The following is a 21,251-nucleotide window of genomic DNA, read 5'->3' as shown; positions in this document are numbered from 1 at the left end:
GTTATCCAGCTCACCTGGTCGGCGTGTAATATCCCGTGTGCACTGAGTCAAGCCAGCAAGTTCCTGGGCGTAGACAAAGTGAAATAGAAAAAACGATTCCGGCACCTATTTTTCTTCCCATAAAATCTTCTTCTTTATTCAATCTTCAATCACATCATATGCGGGACAGTATCACAAACAGCTTGTCCCGCATATGACGTGCTTGAATAAAGAGGAAGATTTTATAGGAAGAAAAATAGGTGCCGGAATGGTTTTTTCTATTTCACTCTATGAAAATCTGCATTGCAACTTCTGTTTATAAGGGAAGCCATAAGGCTATGCTGGATCTGTCCTACGGAGGGCACCAGTGGTGCCCAACAGTCCCCATTAACATATAGTATGGTGTATTTTTTTGGGCATATGCAGAGAGGTCTGTCAATTTGCATGCAGCACTATCTACGATGGAAGATAAGAGTGGAGCTAGTATGAATATAGCTTTAATTAGGTAAATAAAGGGGATCTATAGCAATGTCTGAGAATGTATCAAGATAAACCTATATTTGGTATATATCACGCACCAGTATAGACCAATGTAAACCTGGAAAGTAAGCGCTGCAGATAATCAATATACATAAAGGAAAAAACATATACAGCATTGTACTGTATACAAGTAATTGTACTGAGAAGCAATGGAGCAATGCATAGCATGTGGATGTGCGAACCACGTTCTCCCTATTGCTTCTGGAATTTTATTTTTAGGCTACTGCTACACAACGACACGTGTTGCGCGACTTCTTGTTGCAGAAAAAGTTGTACATTTTTTATAGTGATAGTCAATGGTGTCGCACTGGAACATGCTACGACTGCAAGTTAGATTTTTGTGCACAGTGTGATACAATTGACCATCATTATAAAAATTACTGCTGTACGTTGGTGCGACAATGTTGTTGTACCCTTATTGTCGCGTGACACATGTCGCCGTGTAGCCCTAGCCTTAGTGTCTTGCTCTTTTTTTCATGGTATCCGCACCCATTCAGCCCAGAATTAGCAGGAGACCGCACATGGGTTAATAAGCGCCTACGTGCTCTCAGTTTAGTTTCTGAGACCACATAGAAAGATGACCTTCTGTTCACACGGTGCAGTGCTGCATGGTTCCTGCGGGTTGGTGGGGCCCGGTGCCAAGGAGGCATAGTCTGACAGCAAGGGTGCTGTGGGACTGCTGGGTCATGCCACCTGTGTTGCGGTGGCACTGGTTGTCAAGCGATGTAGGAATCCAGTTGAAAGAGGCAACCTTGACATGGTGAGCGGGCTTATGCATTTTGATCAAACCGTATACAAATGGTCTTGTATATAAATTATGGTGTCATATAAAATGAAATATGCTGACAACCAACGTAAATTGTTCTAAGAAGCAATAGAGCAATGCATGGCATGAGGATATGCAACCTATATTTTCTTTTTTCCTTTGGGAATTTTAGATGATCAATACACAAGTTTATTTAAAAACTTTAATCCATACAAATAATGCCGGGGGGAGATGAGCAACCAACATACAAACACTTACTGTCTCCTTCTTCTGCCATTTCTTCTTCATTACCACTAATCCCTGATGCCTCCATCTCTTCATCCTCTACAGCAGGCGTGTACTGGACCTCTTCCTCCATCTGCACTGCTTTTTTCTTTTTGCGCCTGTTGTTGCGTTCCTTCTCCTAGAAGAAATAAGTTACTTAAAAGCAGGTCTGTTATAAGAAGGTACATTAGGAAAAATACGCCATGACATCAGTGACGCCATGAAATCAACTCATGGAATTTTAGAAAATGCCACTGGTGCCGGGCAATGTTGTTAAAGGATAACGGTCATTTTTTTTATTTGCTAGTTTATTAGAGCTAGGCATGTATACCTGAGTTAGGCTACTTTCACACTTGCGGCAGAGGATGCCGGACGCGAACGGATGTATTTGTGAGACGGATCTGTATGCGGATCCGTCTGACAAATGCATTGCAATACCGGATCTGTCTTTCCGGTTGTCATCCGGAAAATCCAGTATTTATTTTTTTCTCATTTTTCAAAGGTCTGCGCATGCGAAGATCGGGAAACCGGATCACTTAGTACCGGATCCGTCATTAATACAGTTCAATGGAAATGAATGCTGGATCCAGCATATCGGGAAGTGTTCAGGATTTTTAGCCGGAGAGAAAAATGCAGCATGCTGCGGTATTTTGTCCAGCCAAAAAACGTAAGAGGGACTGAACTGATGCATCCTGAACGGAATGCTCTCCATTCAGAATATATTAGGATGAAACTGATCATTTTTTTTTCCGGTATTGAGCCCCTAGGATGGAACGCAATACCGGAAAAGAAAAACGCTAGTGGGTAAAGTACCTTTAGTCTGTCAATGATTTGAAGAAACTAAAAAGATTGCTTTATGCATAATGCTGCTGCAGCAGTAACATATGTTATAATAGATTTTTTAATGAAAATATAACAGTTATCCTTTAACTCTTCTGGCGATTGTAGAGGCGAATGTTACGAACAGGTGAGAGGAGATACAAATTACTGCTCCTCGTAAAGATAGGTGGATTGCTCTTTGTAAACATGCATGCCCTGTGAATGTTTATAGTGACAGGAGAGGGGATAGACCACTGTCAGGTCCTTTTCCTCCTTCTCCCACACAGTATCAGAGAATTCGGTATTCTGAACCCCAACACACAGTTGTTCTTTCCACAGACATCTGCCCCTGGGAAACAATCAGAATGTCCCCATATACACTTCATTGCTTAAAGGCTACTGTTGACTAAAGTGCATGTAACATGCCTATATGACACTTCCTATTATAGCCTTTGTTGATGATCTGCGCTATGTTCTATATTTCATAAGCCGCAGCCCCTGTTAGGCAAATCTTCTGTGCTGTCCGCACAGAGGTCCTGTCCGTAAGATGCCGCTGATGGAGGGTCATGTGTGTGGCACAAAACTCAGCTTCCTCCATTCAAGCACAGGGCACCTGCACTAAACGCCCAGCTGAACAAGTGCAGACAGCAGGTGCAGTGAATTGGAACAGAGGAGGCTGAATGACTGGTGATTTGACCCACCTTTGGCATTTTATGCTGTGACTGTCCATAAAGACATGCCCAACAATGGGGCATGGCTCATGAAATATTGAAAATGGGGCACAATATCAAAAACTATAGTAGTAGGTGCCATATAGTCATTTTGCATACACATTGGTTAACAGTAGCCAGAAACTGGCCAACCCCTTTAAGTTGTCTGGCCAGCTTTGGAGGCATGAAGTCTGCAGCAGCAGTACTACTAATATAATCTCATGACAACATGCATAAAAGCTGAGAAAAAGAGTTAGTAGTCCTAACAGCAACCTGAAATCAGGAAACAGGGTGATGCTTTTTACCGATTACTGCAGATTTGGGGAGTCTTCAGCAGTGCAGTCATTTTAACCCCTTAGTAATCACCAAAACGCCTTATTTAAGGTGGTCACTAAAGGCCTTTAGGCTGGGCCTCTGCCACCTTTTCGCAACAGCCTGGTCTAAGTAGAGTCTCATATGAGAGCCGCGCTCCTACCCTAGCAACCCCGACCGGCGCATGTAAGCGGTGACACAGGGAGCGGACTACCTCTGTCTCCCATCGGCACCCCGCAAATGTAATCGTGGGGTGTTCATGTATGTATAAGCAGGCTAGGAACTGGTATAGGCCCCAAGCCTGCCTTGAGTGTTCCCCAGCAGCCTGATGGTCAATGTCAGTATAGCACTGAAATTAAAATGCAATGAGCTATAGGGATCGTGCATTGTATTTTAGAAGCAATCAAAAGACTGCCTGTTATAGTCCCCTTGTGGAACTATTAAAGGGATTCTGTCACCAGGATTAACAATATAAATATCGAAATATCGCTATATGTGCCCATTAGTCTCCATGCAAGGTTTAAAATGATCCCACTGTTTATGCTGTGTGTGTGTTAGATTCTTATTTAAAAAAATAAATAAAAATCTTATTGATATGTAAATTACCTCTGTCAGGAGCCCAAGGGGTTGACCCACGATATGTTGGAGCCCAGCCGCGTCCATCGATCCAGAGCCCAGCACCGCCTACCACTTAATTTATTCACTCCACTATCCCTGTGCAGGCACAGTGGACACGTGCAGGCACAGTGGACACTGCAGTCTGTGCCCGTGCAGACTACTGGAACCGGCTTCGACGAGTCAACTGCGCATGCGCCGGCTCCCTCTGCCCGAGATTACGGCACTGAGAAGAACTGACGGCAGGGATAGTGGAGTGAATAAATTAAGTGGTAGGCAGTGCTGGGCTCTGGATCGATGGGCGCGGCTGGGCTCCAACATATCGTGGGACAAACCCTTGGGCTCCTGACAGAGGTAATTTACATATCAATAAGATCGGTTTTTATAAGAATCTAACACACACACAGAGCATAAACAGTGAGACCATTTTAAACACTGCATGGAGACTAATGGGCACATATAAATATAGCTATATCCTTAATCCTTGTGGCAGAATCCCTTAAAGTGACCAAATGAGGTTAAAAAAAAACAACTAAAAAAATAAAATTAAAAAAAAATATGCTTTCTTCCATTGAAAATACACGTTTCAATTTAAAAAATTGAAAAAATAAAATCTCCCCCACATTTTTAGTATCACTGCATCCATAACGACCTGCACTACACAAATATCATGTTAGGGTACTTTCACACTAGCGTTAAAGGTTTTCCGGTATTGAGTTCCGTCATAGGGGCTCAATACCGGAAAAAAAAACATAAGTTAGTCCTAATGCAGAATGGAAAGCAATCCGTTCAGTATGCATCAGGAGGTCTTCTGTTCCGTCCCTTTTACGGTATTTGGCTGGAGATATGCGGTATGTTTTCCGGTCAAAATTCCAAAACACCTGCTGAATTGAATTGAAATGTATTAATGCCGGATCAGGTACCAAGTGTTCAGGAAACTGCCGCATTGACAGATACGGTTTTCCGTCTTCGCATGTGCAGACCTTTAAAAATGTTAAAAAAAATACCGGATCCGTTTTTCCAGATGACACCGGAGAGACGGATCCGGTATTTCAATGTATTTGTCAGACGGATCCGGAAACAAATAATATCCATTTGCATATGGATTTCCAGATCCGGCAGGCAGTTCTGGCAACAGAACTGCCTGCTGGAATCAGACAATGCTAGTGTAAAACTAGCCTAAATTATCATCTACAAAGAACGCAGTGAAAAACGAACAAGAAAAAAAAAATTGCAGAATTGCTCATTTATTCTTAGTCACCACTGAAAAAAACTTAATAACAAGCGATCAAAAAGTGTTCTTTACCCCAAAATAATACAAATGAAAATTTAAAGTTATGCCACAAAAATCAAGACCTCTCACAACTCCATAGAAAGAAAAAAAAAAAAAAAGTTATGGGTCCTAGGATTTGGCGATGCAAAAAGATTTTCTTCTTGTAATGTAAAAGCTCAGTGGCAGTATTGCTGTTTTTTCCTATCTCCCTCCCAGAAAGAGTTAATAAAAGTTAATCAAAACGTTATGTGTACCCCAAAAAAGCACCCATAAAAGCTACAACTTGTCCCGCAAAAATTAAAACAAGCCCTCATACAGTTACACAGATGGAAATATAAAAAAGTTATAGCTCTTGGAAGGCGGCGATGAAAAAAAATAAAAAAAATGGTCACTAAGGGGTTAATGTTCAGACACTGTATATAGATCATCACGCCATCTTTTCAGTGGCTGTTCACCTGTACACCCAGGGTTTCAGTAAACTGGCAGCTGGCTAAACGTGTACTGGGACCACTTGCTGGAGATAATGGCTGCTCCGGATATGTGCTATTTATATACATGTTGCAGACAGGCTCTAAAAGCATCTGAAATACTTCCATTCAGGGATTGGAAAAATACATCAAGATGCGCAGTGTAATTCTGGACAGTCACAAGGTAATGAATGCCCCGACATGGCTACTTATCAGAAAAACGCTATTTTTTTTTTGTCTTTAACCAAATTCAAGTAACCAGAGTTGGAAATGTGTACTCTGCTGGCATTTTAATTGCTTTCTTGTTGCCTAAAGAGAAACCTGAAGACAAACAGACCGGGAAAACAGCCATGGAGAGACGGAGCACAATGGTTACTATGGTAAAGGTCTCCTTCACCTTCTCTCCTCACTGATGAGCAACCCTTACTGGGAAAAATGGTCTACATTAGAAGCACAGGTTTAACCAGTTTGCTGCCAAAATAGTTTACAACTTCAATACCGAGTCCTATGTGGTATGGGGATATAATCTGACCAGGAGAGTAACCATGGGGTCCCATAGCAAAATATATATCCTTATAATGGGGAACCACTTCACTATATCTAGAAAATTCAGAATACAAAAAGCTTGTGATCGTTTTGATCTCCCTTACATAAAAGAACAAGTAATGTCTCGATACAGGAGGAATACAGTCATAGTACAGAAAGTACAGTACAGGAATTATACAGTGAGGCCCTGGTACAGAACTAATACACAGACTGATGTCACAGTAGTGAGATAATGTGCACAGTAATGTAACACATAGTGATGTCACAATACAAGGGAAATGTGCATATTGATATCACAGTAGGGGGATAGAAAACACAGTGACGTTGTGGCACAGGTAGAATGTGCGCAGTGATGTTATAGTGATGTGACTGTAGATGGATAACGCACACTATGATAGTCATAGCACACAGAGGCGGTAGACAGAATGTGAATGCACACGCAGGCTTCAGCCAAGTACAAGGATAATGCAACAATGTAATGCTGCAGGGAGGGGATGATGTACACCGCAGAGGTCGCCATAGGATGGGGCAGCAATCCATTTCCAGACCTTCTTCCATCATCCATGGTCACTGACTGCGCCTTATATTTTACTTGTTGGACCTTATGACCGCTGCTTATGCTGCCAGCAAGTTGTCCCCATTATGTTGTGAATGATAAATTACCAGTTCAGGATACAAAATGTCTTTTCCCATTGTATATACACTTCACATGTGAGAATTCCCACTTTAGTGCTAAGGTTGGAGCTGAACCTCCCATTCTAAATGACAAAGACATCCTATGACTTGTTTTAGTTACAATACTTGGTAATATGAACACATTCATGCAAACATTTTGTAAAAGTAATTTTTTATGAAATAAGTTTATATGCATGTTATTGGCACCCACGTTGCTGCGTATGTATCTAGATTACATGGATGAGCATAAACAATCTCCTCTCTACTGGACATAAAAGCATTCAAATGAGCGGATGATCACATCCATTTAACGATTTATTGAACATTTAGGATACAAAATTTGCCTTATATATTGTACGTTCGATCCCTCTAGCTGTCATGCCAATTGAACATAGTAGCTATGCTTTATGAGCGAGTCTACATGCATCCCCTCCCCCTACCGGCAATAAGCAGACCGAGCTCTAAGACGCCCTGCACACCGTGTGGTTGGTTTATTACTCTTGCTGGCACAATCACAGACCGTCTGTGCTTATTTTTCGGGAGAAGGAAAAGTTCAACAAGAGAACATTTTTTATATGTAAGGAAATTTTCAAGTATGTTAACTGATATTAAAAAGAGAAGGAAACGTTTTTTTTTTTAACGAACTATGGGAATCTGCTGAGTTCACCCAGGGAGCCTAACTCTTATCAGTTTCCCTTCAAATAATATGACAACCTTACAAACATGCAAAATGCACATCATTCCATACTAATAGAGAGAAATAGAAAAAACAGGTTAACCTCTGCTTCACCCTTCCAAAAAGCAAAAAAACAAAAAAATAACAAAAAAAAAATACTAAACAAAACCTAAACTCTACACACATAAGGCTACTTTCACACTCGCGTTTGGTGCGGATCCATCATGGATCTGCACAGATGGATCTGCTCAGATAATACAACCGCCTGCATCCGTTCAGAAAGGATCAGTTTGTATTATCTGTAACATAGCCAAAACGGATCAGTCTTGAACACCATTGAAAGTCAATGGGGGACAGATCTGTTTTCTATTGTGCCATATTGTGTCAGTGAAAACGGATCCATCCCCATTGACTTACATTGTGTGCCAGGACGGATCCATTTGGCTCAGTTTCGTCAGACGGACACCAAAGCGGAATGGAGGCGGAACGGAGCCAAACTGATGCATTCTAAGCGGATCCTTATCCATTCAGAATGCATTAGGGCAAAACCGATCTGTTTTGGACCGCTTGTGAGAGCCCTGAACGGATCTCATGAACGGAAACTAAAACGCCAGTGTGAAAGTAGACCAAGAGTGCTTTTATAAGGGTCTGTTCACATTTCCACCCGAGGCATCAGAAACAGTGTTGAGCGAACTTGTGTTTTCAAGTTCGGTGTACAGGGCTCGGGTCATCTTAAGAATTCTGTTATGGATTTCGCTATCGGGGACCATAACTTATGGTCCGTGGTAGTGGAATCCATAACGGAATTCTTAGATAACCCGAACCTTGTACACTGAACTTAAAACCACAAGTTCGCTCAACACTAATCAGAAACTGACAATATAACAATTTACCTAAAGTTACCACTAAAGTGAATTACAGTGCATCACGAAAAAACAAACAGTCTTAAAGAGGACCTTTCATCAGAAAAAAGTATGTAAACTGACTATACCGACGTGTAGAGCGGCGACCAGGGATCCCCCTGCACTTACTGTTATCCCTGGGCGCCGCTCCGTTCTCCGGTTATAGCCTCCGGTATGTTCCTACTTAGGCTCCACCCCGGGGAACCTGCCGGCATCTTTCTCCTATGCTGTAGCGCTGGCCATGAGCTGAGCGCTGCGATTGGCCAGCGCTACAGCATAGGAGAAAGAGACGCCAGCAGGTTCCCCTGGGTGGAGCCTAAGTTCCCCCGGGTGGAGCCTAAGTAGGAACATACCGGAGGCTATAACCGGAGAACGGAGCGGCGCCCAGGGATAACAGTAAGTGCAGGGGGATCCCTGGGCGCAGCTGTACACGTCGGTATAGTCAGTTTACATACTTTTTTCTGATGAAATGTCCTCTTTAAAGGGGTTGTCCCATGACCAATGTAAAAAATGAAAATCACACACCATATAGGACGTGAAAAGCTCTTTCTAACAAATCTAGAACCAGCCCTGTACCTCACATGGATCCACAGATCTCCACATTCATTGCTCCGCTAGATTTATATTAAGCTGCAGCTCAAGGGGAGTGTCTTTTCTTCTGCATTTAAGGGGGCGTGTCCATGCTCTACCTATCACAGCTCAGGAGGCAGCTGAAGGATTAAACTGAGCATGTGCGGCCTTCTCAGTGAGCAGGACAAAGAAATAAGAAAAAGAACAAACAGCAGGTGGCGCTATACAGATAAATTTTATTCAATAACTTAGTGGCTATGCTACATTTTTAATTACATGCAATTTAAAAAGTATTCAGCTCCAGGTGCTGGTTTGAAAACTGTAGATTATTTTTTGTGGAACAAACCCTTTAATATCTTTGGAATGCTTTTACTTGTTCATGCAATTCTAAATTCTAAGCCTGGTTTTTTTTCGTGACACTGTAATTCACATTAGTGGTAACTTTGGGCAAATCTTCATATTTAACAGGGAAAACAGTGCAGTACGCTCTGCTGCTCTAGAGACAAAATGATGACCACCATGACTGAAACCTGCGAGACCCCCAAGTCAAATCGGCTAGACGCTGTCGGTGCCCAATGCAGGATGGATTCAAGGCTACGATCATAGAGCAGACTAATGGAAATTTTAATGGAAGTGTGAAAAGTGCTTTCATTTGCTACATTATGCCTAGTATACCAGGTTCATATTTTACTTTGATTCCACCACAGCAGTGAGACCACCCTCTTAGGCCAAGGACCGACTATGGTTCCCACCTGTGATAAGTTACGTGAGACATGGCATACAAGATATGTCTGCTGCTGTGAGACGGAGAGAGGTGTCATGACTGTTGTTAGTGAGCATGCACTGGACTCTTACTGTATATTGATACTTTATGCCATCACAAAATTACATAGGAATAACTACCAATAGGAGATGCAATACATTTTACATGTTTGGTAATGTGGCCAAAATAAAACAACCAGAAAGTTTAGATCTGAACATTACCCATACAAAGGAGTGTAACCAGCAATTGAGATTTAGATATATTTAAGAAAAAGCAAAATAAAAAAATAAAAAAAAACAGTATAGCACCAAGCCACAGGTCCTTACCATCTTCAGTTTGTGCTGCTGTAGGATGCTGTCTAAGTTCTGCCTCTTCTTGTAGTTGAAGTAAAAGTTCTTGCACTGGGACACTGTTTTGGAGCCCACCATTCTCGCAATGGCAGACCAATTGCGGCCATATTCAAACAAACCTGAGAAAAGAAGGAAACCGAGGAATGTACAGTTAATGACTGAAGAGGCCAAAGCAGTGAGAAATGAAGTATTGCTACGTCATTGCTAAATTCTAGACCTTAGAAGGAAGCCTGCTGATATGGGGCATGAATGCTAACCCTGTGTCACTGGAGTACCAGCTCAATTAGTCACCAGCAGGACAAGTTCAGGGTAAATGTAGGACACAGATCAGGCGTCATTAACCCCTCGCACTCACATCTTGCCATTTTCCTTTCGTTGAATAGGGCTTTGTATTTACTTTTATTTCATAGTTGCCTTTTGCTCCTCTACAGCAGATTCTAGCAGAAACACATGACAAAATACTGTAGTACCCTGCAATATTTTGTTGGCCAGAAAAGGACAGACCCCATTCAGTTATCTTTTTTTTTTTTTTCTGTTACTATACTAAAACAGAGATAAGCATTAAAGTTTGTACTCCAGATACCATGTGAGGTGGCTATAAAGCAACATCACATTCTAATGTTAAAGACTAACTGATTGGGAATAAAAGACAAAAAGTAACGCAATTCTGAATACTAAGATTGTTTTCGCATGACACATTGTTATTCACATTAGTGGTAACTATCTATATCTATACACACACACACACACATATATAAATATATACATCTCTCTCTCTCTATATATATATATATATATATATATATACATATACATACACACACACACACACATACATACACACACACTATATAATTTTTTTTTATAATTATAGGAATTTTGAAAAAATTTGCCATTTTCTAAATTTGAATCTCTGCTTTTATAAAAGAAAGTGATACTTCATAAAATATTTATTACCATTTACCATATGTCTACTTTAGGCTACTTTCACACTAGCAGCACGGACCTCCGGCAGGCTGTTCCGTCGGGTGAACAGCCTGTCGGATCTGTCCTGCCACTAGTGAACGTGTGCCCCCGGACTGCCGATCCATCCCCATTGACTATAATGTGGGCGGGGGCAGAGTTACGGCGAGAGGCTGCTGGAATAAAACAACGACATGTCCGACATTTCATCCGGCAGCCTTTCGCCGTGCCTCTGCCCCGCCCTCATTAAAGTCAATAGGGACGGAGCGGCAGTCCGGGGGCACACGTTAACAAGCGGCAGGACTGATCCGACAGGATGTTCACCCGACGGAACAGCCTGCCGGAGGTCCGTGCTGCTAGTGTGAAAGTAGCCTTACATTGGCATAATTCAGTAAAAAAAAAAAATTAGCAGTTTCGAAGGCTTATAATTTTACCAAATTTTTACATTTTCAAGAAAATTTCCAAAACTCACTTTATAGACAGATTTAGTTCTGAGGTGACTTTGAGGGGCTTACATAATATAAACCACCCATAAATTACCTGACTGTAGAAACTACACCCCTCAAATAATTAAAAACTGATTTTAGAAGCTTTGCTAACCCTTTAGGTGTCCTACAGGAATTCAAGCTAAATGGAGGAGAAATTTAAAAATAAAAAAATTGTGTGCAGATTTTCCATTTTAATCCATTAATTACTCTGCAAGGGTTAACAGCCAAACAACCTCAATATGTATTATCCTTTTTCTGCAGTTTACAGAAACTCTCTATATGTGGTTGTAAACTGCTGCATAGGTACACAACAGGGTTCAGAAGGGAAGAAGCGCCATGTGGCTTTTGGAGGGCATATTTGGCCGGTTTTGGGCGCCATGTTGCATTTGAAGAGACCCTGAGGTACCCCTACAGTGGAAGCCACTGAAAAGTGATCCCATTTTGGAAACTACACTCCAAGGAATTTATTTTTTGATCCCACAGATTTTATGTAAGATTTAGTGGAAAGCAGAAGTGAAAATTAAAGAGGCTTTGTCACCAGGATCACACCTATTAAACCAGACATACTGGCTGCTAGGGCTCATCACGCTGATTAAATGATACCTTTCTTTTGTCTGTATGCTAACGGATGCAGAGATATTAGTCTTTTTATTCATATGCAAATGAGAAGTTCAAGCACCAGGAGGCGGGGCTGAATCCTTTGAGACTGGCTTTAGTGGTGATGTGTCCACAAGAGAAACATCACAGCTGTAGCCAGTTATTGGCTGCAGCGGAGCAGATGATCGTTCCTATGCCAGGGAGGAATTAAACAAGCAGTCGACTAAAATGGACACACGGGAGCTGGAAAGCAGGACCAGAGCGGCGGGGAGTAGGCAAGTGCGATTCTTTCCCAGAAAACACCTTTAATGCTGTCTTCCTGTTTGGCCTAGCAGTTCTGAAATTACTGCCGATATGCCCAGTAGTGAACTCCTCCTCTGGACTTATGAGGAGCTTAAGACTGAGCATATGCAGCACAGGGACAGGAGAGAACACAGAGGTGAGAACTGATCATCTATCACCACTAGAAACCCTGCTTATCCCTGATTTTGATAAATAAGGGTCTTAGACTGATAGAACATAAAATATATTTACGATATACATTTCTAAACCTTTCTAATTTTATATGAAAGTTAATAAATTAATTGCACAATTTAAGCTGGATTCGGAATCAGTACATTTCTACCAACTCCACATATAATTAGCATTATAATGAATACATTTATGAATGGCCTTACAGCGAGCCCTGGGAATTATACAAGGGGCAGTGGTGCAGGATGTCAGTTGACCAAAAGGCCCTTACAGAATTTTTTGTTAGACCCAGCCCCATTCCAGTATTTCTGCACTATTGATCAGATGCCACCTGTATGGTCTTGTAAAAAAACTAATTTGAATTTGCAGAAATAAATTGTTGGGCATATATGTTTGTTTGCTCCACGATAAGTTGGACCAAGTCATCAGAAAAGAACAATTTGAAAAATTATATTTCTGACCACCATGCTTTCTGTACATGGACCCCCTCCAGCAGCAGTAGTGAACTCCAGTACTTGGGGGGTTTAGGTGGTTAGGGCAACCAATTAGCCTCAGGTGCAGGCACCAAGTGAACACTGATTATTACTTGAGAAGGACAGAATGAATTCTGATCATCGTGTCGAGATCATCATGTATGCTTCTTTGGCAGTGTATGTTTTGCATGCCATCTTTATTAAATGTGTGTGTATATGTGTGTGTTTGTGTGTATGTATGCATGTATGTACTCTGGTAAAGTGTATGGAAAAGTCTTGAAAAGTGTGTATATCTCACCCAGGTTCCTCAACTGGGTGAGGTAAGTAAAATCCAGAAAAGCTAAAATGGTTTCAGCTAGGGTTGAGCGGTAAACCGGTGCCAACGATATGGTGATATCATGGTTTGCAAATAACCGCTGTATTTACTGACGTCATAGGAGCGGTCATATGCATGCTAACCGCTCCTAAATCTGTGTAAGCCCTCCCCTGCATTGTGCATATTCGTACCGTACATATTACTTCCTGCGGCGGCTCCCCGGCTCCTCCTCGCTCCCATATTTAAGTCTCCGCCCACTGGCCGAGCACAGGAGCGAGGCGCGCAAAGTCAGTCAGCAGTCTGTGTCCAAGTATCACGACCGGCGTGCCGATCACATACGTGACGCAAAGGGAGGGAAAAGGAAGGCCCTTTCCAAGGGAGAGGGAAAGATTGTGACCCCTAACTCACCTAGAGGCTGGCACCTGACTGCCCTGACGTCCCTAGACGGGTTTCTCACCCGTACGCCGATCACGTTCCTAAACCTGGCTTTCCCTAAGATGAGCCCTAGATAGTGAATAGGGCGTTGGGAACACTAGTCCGCACCACTAACACTAAAGGGAAACATTAGGGAGAAGACAGACAATACTGACAAAACACATAATCCCAGGTGGACGACAACAACCAACCAACAGGGATCTGGAGGGTAACACTCTGGTACGATAACCAGGGATAACAGCAACTCAGCTCCAGTGGGTCAGTATAGAAGTCCAGACAGGAAGCTCTATATCTGGCAACCAGAGAAGTGGGAGAAGGAAATATAAGGAGGTTGGGAGTGCTGGACAAGAAACAGCTGAGGAGAAGAAGCTACGGATCCCTGAGTGAGACAAAAAGGAATACAAGGCTAACCCCAAAAGCTACCATTAAGAAACAGCACTATTTTTAGAAATAGAGCGCGCAGCCACCCGCTGCGACTTCCTGACCCCAGGTATAACGGAGTCAGATGTGGCTCTTGACACCCTCGTGACACCAAGCCAAGGTGGGGGAAGAGGACTGAGAGACCCTAACGGCCCAGGTGTTAGAAATAAAGGTTGTACTGTCTTCTGGACCCTGGCCCTGCCTGCAAGCTGCACTGCACATTGTGATGGCACTTGATAAACTATTATGTCTCCCTGTTGCCCCCATGTAGGAGCAACAAGAAGACATTACTGTATTGGGGCCACAAGACATTATACTGATGGTGGAGGGGTTACAAATTGTTGTCCCATACAGTATAATCTCACCTTGTGGCCCCTTACAGTATAGTTCCTAAGTCCAGACAGTATAATGTCTCCTGGTGGTCCCATGCAGTATAGTAACTCTTGTGGCCCACTGCCTGACAAGCGGCCAGCCCTATACAGTATATAATGTCTCCTTGTATTCCGCGGCCAGCCCATACAGTATATAATGTCTCCTTGTATCTCGCGGCCAGCCCATACAGTATATGTCTCCTTGTATCCCGCGGCCTGCCCATACAGTATATAATGTCTCCTTGTATCCCGCGGCCTGCCCATACAGTATACAATGTCTCCTTGTATCCCGCTGCCTGCCCATACAGTATATAATGTCTCCTTGTATCCCGCTGCCTGCCCATACAGTATATAATGTCTCCTTGTATCCCGCTGCCTGCCCATACAGTATATAATGTCTCCTTGTATCCCGCTGCCTGCCCATACAGTATAAAGTCTCCTTGTATCCCGCTGCCTGCCCATACAGTATAAAGTCTCCTTGTGGCTGCCCCCATACAGTATAAAGTCTCCTTGTGGCTGCCACCATACAGTATAAAGTCTCCTTGTGGCTGCCACCATACAGTATAAAGTCTCCTTGTGGCTGCCACCATACAGTATAAAGTCTCCTTGTGGCCCAAAGTGTTTTTTTTTTTTTTCTTCTAAATGGGTATTTATCGCGATATGTATCGTTATTGTGATACATTTCTTAATATCGTGGAAATATTTTTGATATTGCCCAACCCTAGTTTCAGCAAAGTGTAGGTTGCGGAGACAATTTTGTTAAAAGTTCAAAAGGTTGGATTTTATTTGGACTGGGAAGGTAGGTTTGGTAGTGGGACCTCCCCAGGCCACCCCCATTCCAGGGCAGGTTTTCCCCTAGCCTGAGGGATCCCCAGGTGTAGCCAGCTGGGATCGTTAGGGGGAAATAAAAGCACATCCCAGGCTATTAGTCTGAGAGAGTTATGCCTGGAAGAAGTCTAGGAAGCTGACTGAGGAAGCCGGATCTAATCCAGTGTGTGAACGGTGCCCAATAGGCGAGCTAGAAACTAATCTGTATTAGTTAGAGCCCGGAAGGGCAGGAGTTTATTTGGTTTTGGCTTTAGTTTTGTGGTGCTGGAACTTCACCTTACCTAGTGAATTATAACTGGATTTGCCTGTAAATTGCCGGAGTGTCATAAAATAAAGCATCAATTTGGAATTTAATCTCCTGTTGTCTGCAAACAAATCTGTCAACGCCGCCCTGCTTGAGAGAGCAACCCCATATATATATATATATATATATATATATATATATATATATATATACACACACACACATACACACACATCCATATACACTGTATGATAAACTGTATATCTGTAACTTGGTAAAGAACGAACTGTAATAAGTGTACAACAACTTTTCAAAATATTTTACATAAAACAATAAAACCTGAGACACTGACAGGCTGGCGCTGATTGATTAACGCTGACTGACACTGATGGTCTGTCACAGATTGACACTAAATTACACACTAGGTAAATAACTAAGATGAGTCTACTTTTTACTGTTTTTACTGTTTTATGATCCGGTTGTCTACAAACGAATCTGTCACTGCCACCCTTCTTGAGAGAGCAACCCCTTACAATTGGTGCAGGATGCGAGCAAAAGCGAGTTGCTAGGGGCAATGGTGTGGCAGTTGATGCTTTAATGTCCTGGGTGAAAGCTGCTGCAGCTTTGCAAAGTTCATCGACTGCAATGGAGGAAATACTAAAGCAGCTGGTGCTGGCCAATGCGCAGCAACAATAGGCCCAGGCCCAGCAGCAGGAAACCAATCGTTTACTGGTGGAGCAGATTGCTGTATTGAGAGAGACTGTTGTAGCTCCAGCCTAACGAGTGGCGGTAAGCCCCCCCCCAGAGACTTACAAAAACTGACGTCTGATGACATTGGGCCCTACCTGACCGTGTTTGAGAGAGTGGCGGAGAGAGACTGCCAATAGCATAGTGGGCAGGGGTCCTTACGCCCTTTCTGTCCGGTGAACCACAAAAGGCCTACTATGACCTCAGGGAGCAGGATGTCCGGGACTAGGCCAAGTTAAAAATGGAGGTAATGACTCGGTTGGGCGTTACCCTGGCTGTTCGTGCCCGGAGGGTCCAAACGAGGAGCTACACCATGGACAAGCCTGCCCGATCTCAGATGTATGACCTCATCCATCTCATAGTGGCTGAAACCTGAGTCTTCTACATGGGCCCAGATTGTGAAGAAAGTAGTGGTGGATTACTAGTTCAGAGTCCTCCCTGCAGAGCTATAGCGGTCGGTCAGACATGGAGACTCCAAAACTGCTGACTAGCTCATTAACCTGGTGAAAAGATTCCTGGCAACTGAGGACTACCTCCGTGATGTCCTTGCCACACCAACAACTCACCAGAGTATCAGACCCGTGGCATCTGTGGGTAAGAGAGTTCCGGCTGTTGGGGCTGTATGGAAGGGTGTAAGAGGGAGCAAGGCTCTAGAGGTTTGGCAAGACTGAGTCCCACAGGTAGTCTGGTCCTGGAGAGGTCTTCCCACTGAGGAGACCTGGGATGCTGCAGTGCTGGAGCTGCAGTGAGTGGGAACACATTGCTGCCCATTGTCCTCTTACCTCAGGGCCCATGGAACGTGGAGCTAGTCGGAGACCGTCGTATGCGGTGCCAGTTTGCGCGGCCTCACCAGGACTAGAGACTGAGCCACAGATATGTACTCTGGTGGTAAACGACTGGTCCGTCAGAACTCTTTTGGTCTGGTCACCTTGGTGCGTGCTAGCTTCGTGGCTGGGAATTATGTGCCGGACAAAAGCATAAATGTGCTTGCCATGGGAATGGCAAGTGTTACCCAGTGGCTCGGGTTAAGCTGGTGACTCCGGCTGGGACTGTAACCTATGAAGTCGGGGGATGTCAAAAGACGTATGCATAATGTGATATTTGGCCGGGACTTCTCATTGTTTTGAAACTGTGGAAGAAGAAAGACTAATGCAGCCAGTGAAGAAACTCCTGCAAAATCTGTGCCTTCCCCTTTAAATGGTTCAAGTGAAATGCACGTTGAGGACACTTTTTCATTGCAGGTGTTAGTGGGGGAAGAGGAAGCTTCCCTATCTGGGCAAAAATGTGTTGAACTTAGAAGTGTCTTGAGGTAACTTTGGTACAGAACAATTGAGAGACCCCACTCTCGTGAGTGCTCGAGGAAATGTTACCGTGATAGATGTTGTACCACAGGAACCAGAAGCTGACCAGAGTTTTCAGCATTTTGCCATGAATGGAAACCTACTGTATCGAATTACTAAATGCAACGACGAAATTGTGGAGCAGCTTCTGTTACCAAAACCCTATAGCCACATGGTACTAGACCTCACAAATAACCACTTACTTGGGGGTCATTTGGACGCTAGCAAAACACAAGAGACGGTACTGCAGCTGTTTTACTGGCCCAGTGTGTTAAGAGAGGTGGAAGAATGTTGTAAGTCGTGCCCCACCTGCTAGATAAGTGCACCAACCCCACATTTTCGTAGTCCTTTAGTACCTCTTCCCAACACGGAGGTCCCTTTTGAAAGAATTGCGATGGATTTGGTGGGTACCATTGTTAAGTCAGCTAGGGGACACCATTATATCTTGGTTGTATTGGAATATGCCACTCAGTACCCGAAGCAGTGCCCCTACGAAACATGGCGGCCAAAAATATTGCACAGGAGTTGTTTTTCATGTTCTCCCGCACAGGGATTCCTAAGGAAATTCTCACAGACAAAGGAACCCCCTTTATGTCAAAGGTCATGCGGCCCGCAATACTCTAGCACAGTCCGTGGGGCAGCCGCAGCGGATCGTGGACCCATTCACTTGAATGGGTCCGCGATCTGGCCGTTCCGCAAAAAGATAGGACATGTTCTATCTTTTTGCGAACGGAAGTACGGGACGAAACCCCACAGAAGCACTCCGTAGTGCTTCCGTTTCGTGGTTCGGTTCCGCATCTCCAGACCCATTCAAGTGAATGGGTCCGCATCAGTGATGCGGAATGCCCACAGAACGGCACCCCTGTATTGCGGGTCCGCAATACGGCAATGGGCCGCACGCGCTAGTGTGAAAGAGGCCTACGTTAGTATATGGCAGTCACCCAAGGGGTTTACTAGATGTGGCCAAAGAAACCGAGGCTACACCCTATAAAAGCATAATCGAACATGTAGCTCAAATGCAAGACAGGATAGTGACTGTGATACCCATAGTTAAAGAACATCTGCAAAAAGCTCAGAAGGCTCAAATCAGAATCTACAACAGATCTGCCAGGGTCCCTACGAGATTGTGGAAAAAGTGGGTGAGGTGAACTATAAAGGTGCACCAACCAGGAAAGCAAAACCCTTCCAGATTTACCATGTAAATCTGATCAAGCCGTGGAAAGATCGAGAATCCTTGGTGGCCACACAGACCATGACTAAGGTGGTGTCGCAACCATTTCCTCCGGTAAAAAGGTGCGAGGCGTTGTCAGGGCAACAGAAACAAGAAGTAAACGAGTTTCTGCAGAAATATAGCAGGTTTTCTGACCTACAAGACCGTACTCACCTGATAAAACATTACGTGAGAACTAAGCCCCACAGTAAGGTGAATCTAAAGCCATACAGGATACCAGAAGCATGAAGAAAAGCGGTATCCTCGGGGGTCAAGCGCATGCTTGAATTAGGGGGTCATTGAGGAATCCACCAGTGAATGGTCAAACCCTATTGTGTTAATCCCGAAGCCCAATAGGACTCTGTAATAATTTTCGGAAATTAAATGAGGTGCCAAAATTTGACGCAAACCTCATGCCCAGAGTAGATAAACTAATTGAGAGGCTTCGAAAAGCAAGGGACATCGCGACTCTTGACCTTACAACGGGTTACTGGCAGATACCATTGTCAGAGGGGGTCTAAAGAAAAGACGGCTTTCTTCACTCCAGAGGGGCTGTTCCAGTTCACAGTGATGCCTTTCGGGATACATGGAGACCCTGCCACTTTTCAGAGGTTGATGGACCTAATCTTGAGGCCACATCGTGACTACGCTGCCGCTTACTTTGAGGATGTGGTCATTTATTCACCTGATTGGAAAAGTCACCTCTGGAAAGTGCAGCCCGTGAGACTCCATTAGTGATGCTGGCCAAACCATAAACCTTGAGAAGTGTGCAGTAGGGCTAGAGGAAGCAAAATACCTGGGCTACATTATCGGTAAAGGGCTGGTTAAACCCCAGGTCGATAAAGCAGAGGCAATACAAAACTGGCCTAAGCCCTTAACGAAAAAACAAGTCAGGGCCTTCCTTGGCACAACTGGATACTACCACCGGTTCATACCGAATTTTGCCTCGATGGCAGCACTATTGACTGACTTAACGAAAGGCCTTAAAGGGAGTCTGTCACCTCCATATGGCCATATACAGTGCTTACATGGCTCTGTAGCACACCTACACAGGATTGTAACAGTACCTTTGTTCTTTTCTTTAGACTTGCACCAGCAGGAAAAACGATGTTTAATTCATATACAAATGAGCACTAGCAAGTGCCCAGGGGCGGCGTTCAGTGTGTAGGTGCCCAGGCTGCTCTGCCGCCTTCTCACTTCACTCCTCCCCAGCCTCTTCCTTTGCCCTATCGATGAGGCAAGAGACTTGGAGGGCGGGCAAAGGCGGAGACTGGGGAGGAGTAAAGTGAAAAAAAGGCAGGGCAGCCTGGGCACTTACACACTGAACGCCGCCCCTGGGCACTTGCGAGTGCTCATTTGCATATGAATTAAACTTTGTTTTTTCCTGCTGGTGCATGTCTAAAGAAAAGAACAAAGGTACCGTTACAATCCTGTATAGGTGTGCTACAGAGCCATGTAAGCACTGTATATGGCCATATGGAGGTGACAGACTCCCTTTAAGTCACCCAGTGATGTACTCAAGCAGGAAGTTGACCCCGGCAGAGAAAAATTATGCTATAGTGGAACGAGAATGTCTGGCCATTAAATGGGCTCTGGAGTCACTTAAATCTTACCAGCTGGGTAGAAAATTTCTGTTGGTGACAGATAATGCTCTTTTAACCTGGATGAAACAAAACAAGGAGAAAAATGCAAGAGTGGCCAGGTGGTTTCTCTCCCTGCAAAATGTTAATTTTAAGGTTGAGCATAAGCCTGGGAAATTGCAGGGAAATGCAAATGCTTTGTCCAGGATACACTGTATGGTTGCTAAAAGTTTCCAGACCTCCGGACTGGAGAAGAGGGGTGGGGGGGGGGGGGGGGGGGGGAAGATATGTGGTAAAGTGTATGGAAAAGTCTTGGAAGGGATGTATATGTCACCCAGGTTCCTCAACTGGGTGAGGTAAGTAAAATCCAGAAAAGCTAAAGTGGTTTCAGCAAGGTGTAGGAGTTTTGTTAAAAGTTCAAAGGCTTGATTTTATTTGGACTGGAAAGGTAGGTTTGGTAGTGGGCCAGTCCACCCCCATTCCAGGGCAAATTTTCCCCTAGCCTGAGGGATCTCCAGGTGTAACCAGCTGGGATCGTTAG

At 43.9% G+C, this 21,251-nt stretch overlaps 1 protein-coding gene across 26 annotated transcripts in view; it reads right to left on the bottom strand.

Moving 5' to 3' along the window:
- NCOR2 (nuclear receptor corepressor 2) overlaps positions 1 to 21,251 on the bottom strand; it is a 407,074-nt gene that overhangs the window by 87,705 nt on the left and 298,118 nt on the right. For 25 of the 26 annotated variants that reach the window (XM_044275678.1, XM_044275679.1, XM_044275664.1 and 22 more), the window contains 2 exons: positions 10,204 to 10,346; positions 1,544 to 1,688 (listed from right to left, as the gene is read on the bottom strand). In XM_044275678.1, the coding sequence (XP_044131613.1) occupies positions 1,544 to 1,688; positions 10,204 to 10,346 (288 nt within the window). The remainder of the gene's footprint in view (positions 1 to 1,543; positions 1,689 to 10,203; positions 10,347 to 21,251) is intronic. The other variant, XM_044275662.1, reaches the window with a different exon arrangement.

The sequence above is a fragment of the Bufo gargarizans genome, chromosome 1 (genome assembly GCF_014858855.1).
Source record: "Bufo gargarizans isolate SCDJY-AF-19 chromosome 1, ASM1485885v1, whole genome shotgun sequence".
NCBI lineage: Eukaryota > Metazoa > Chordata > Amphibia > Anura > Bufonidae > Bufo > Bufo gargarizans.
Note: the sequence above shows the minus strand (reverse complement) of the source record. Positions and strands in the feature narration are given on the sequence as shown.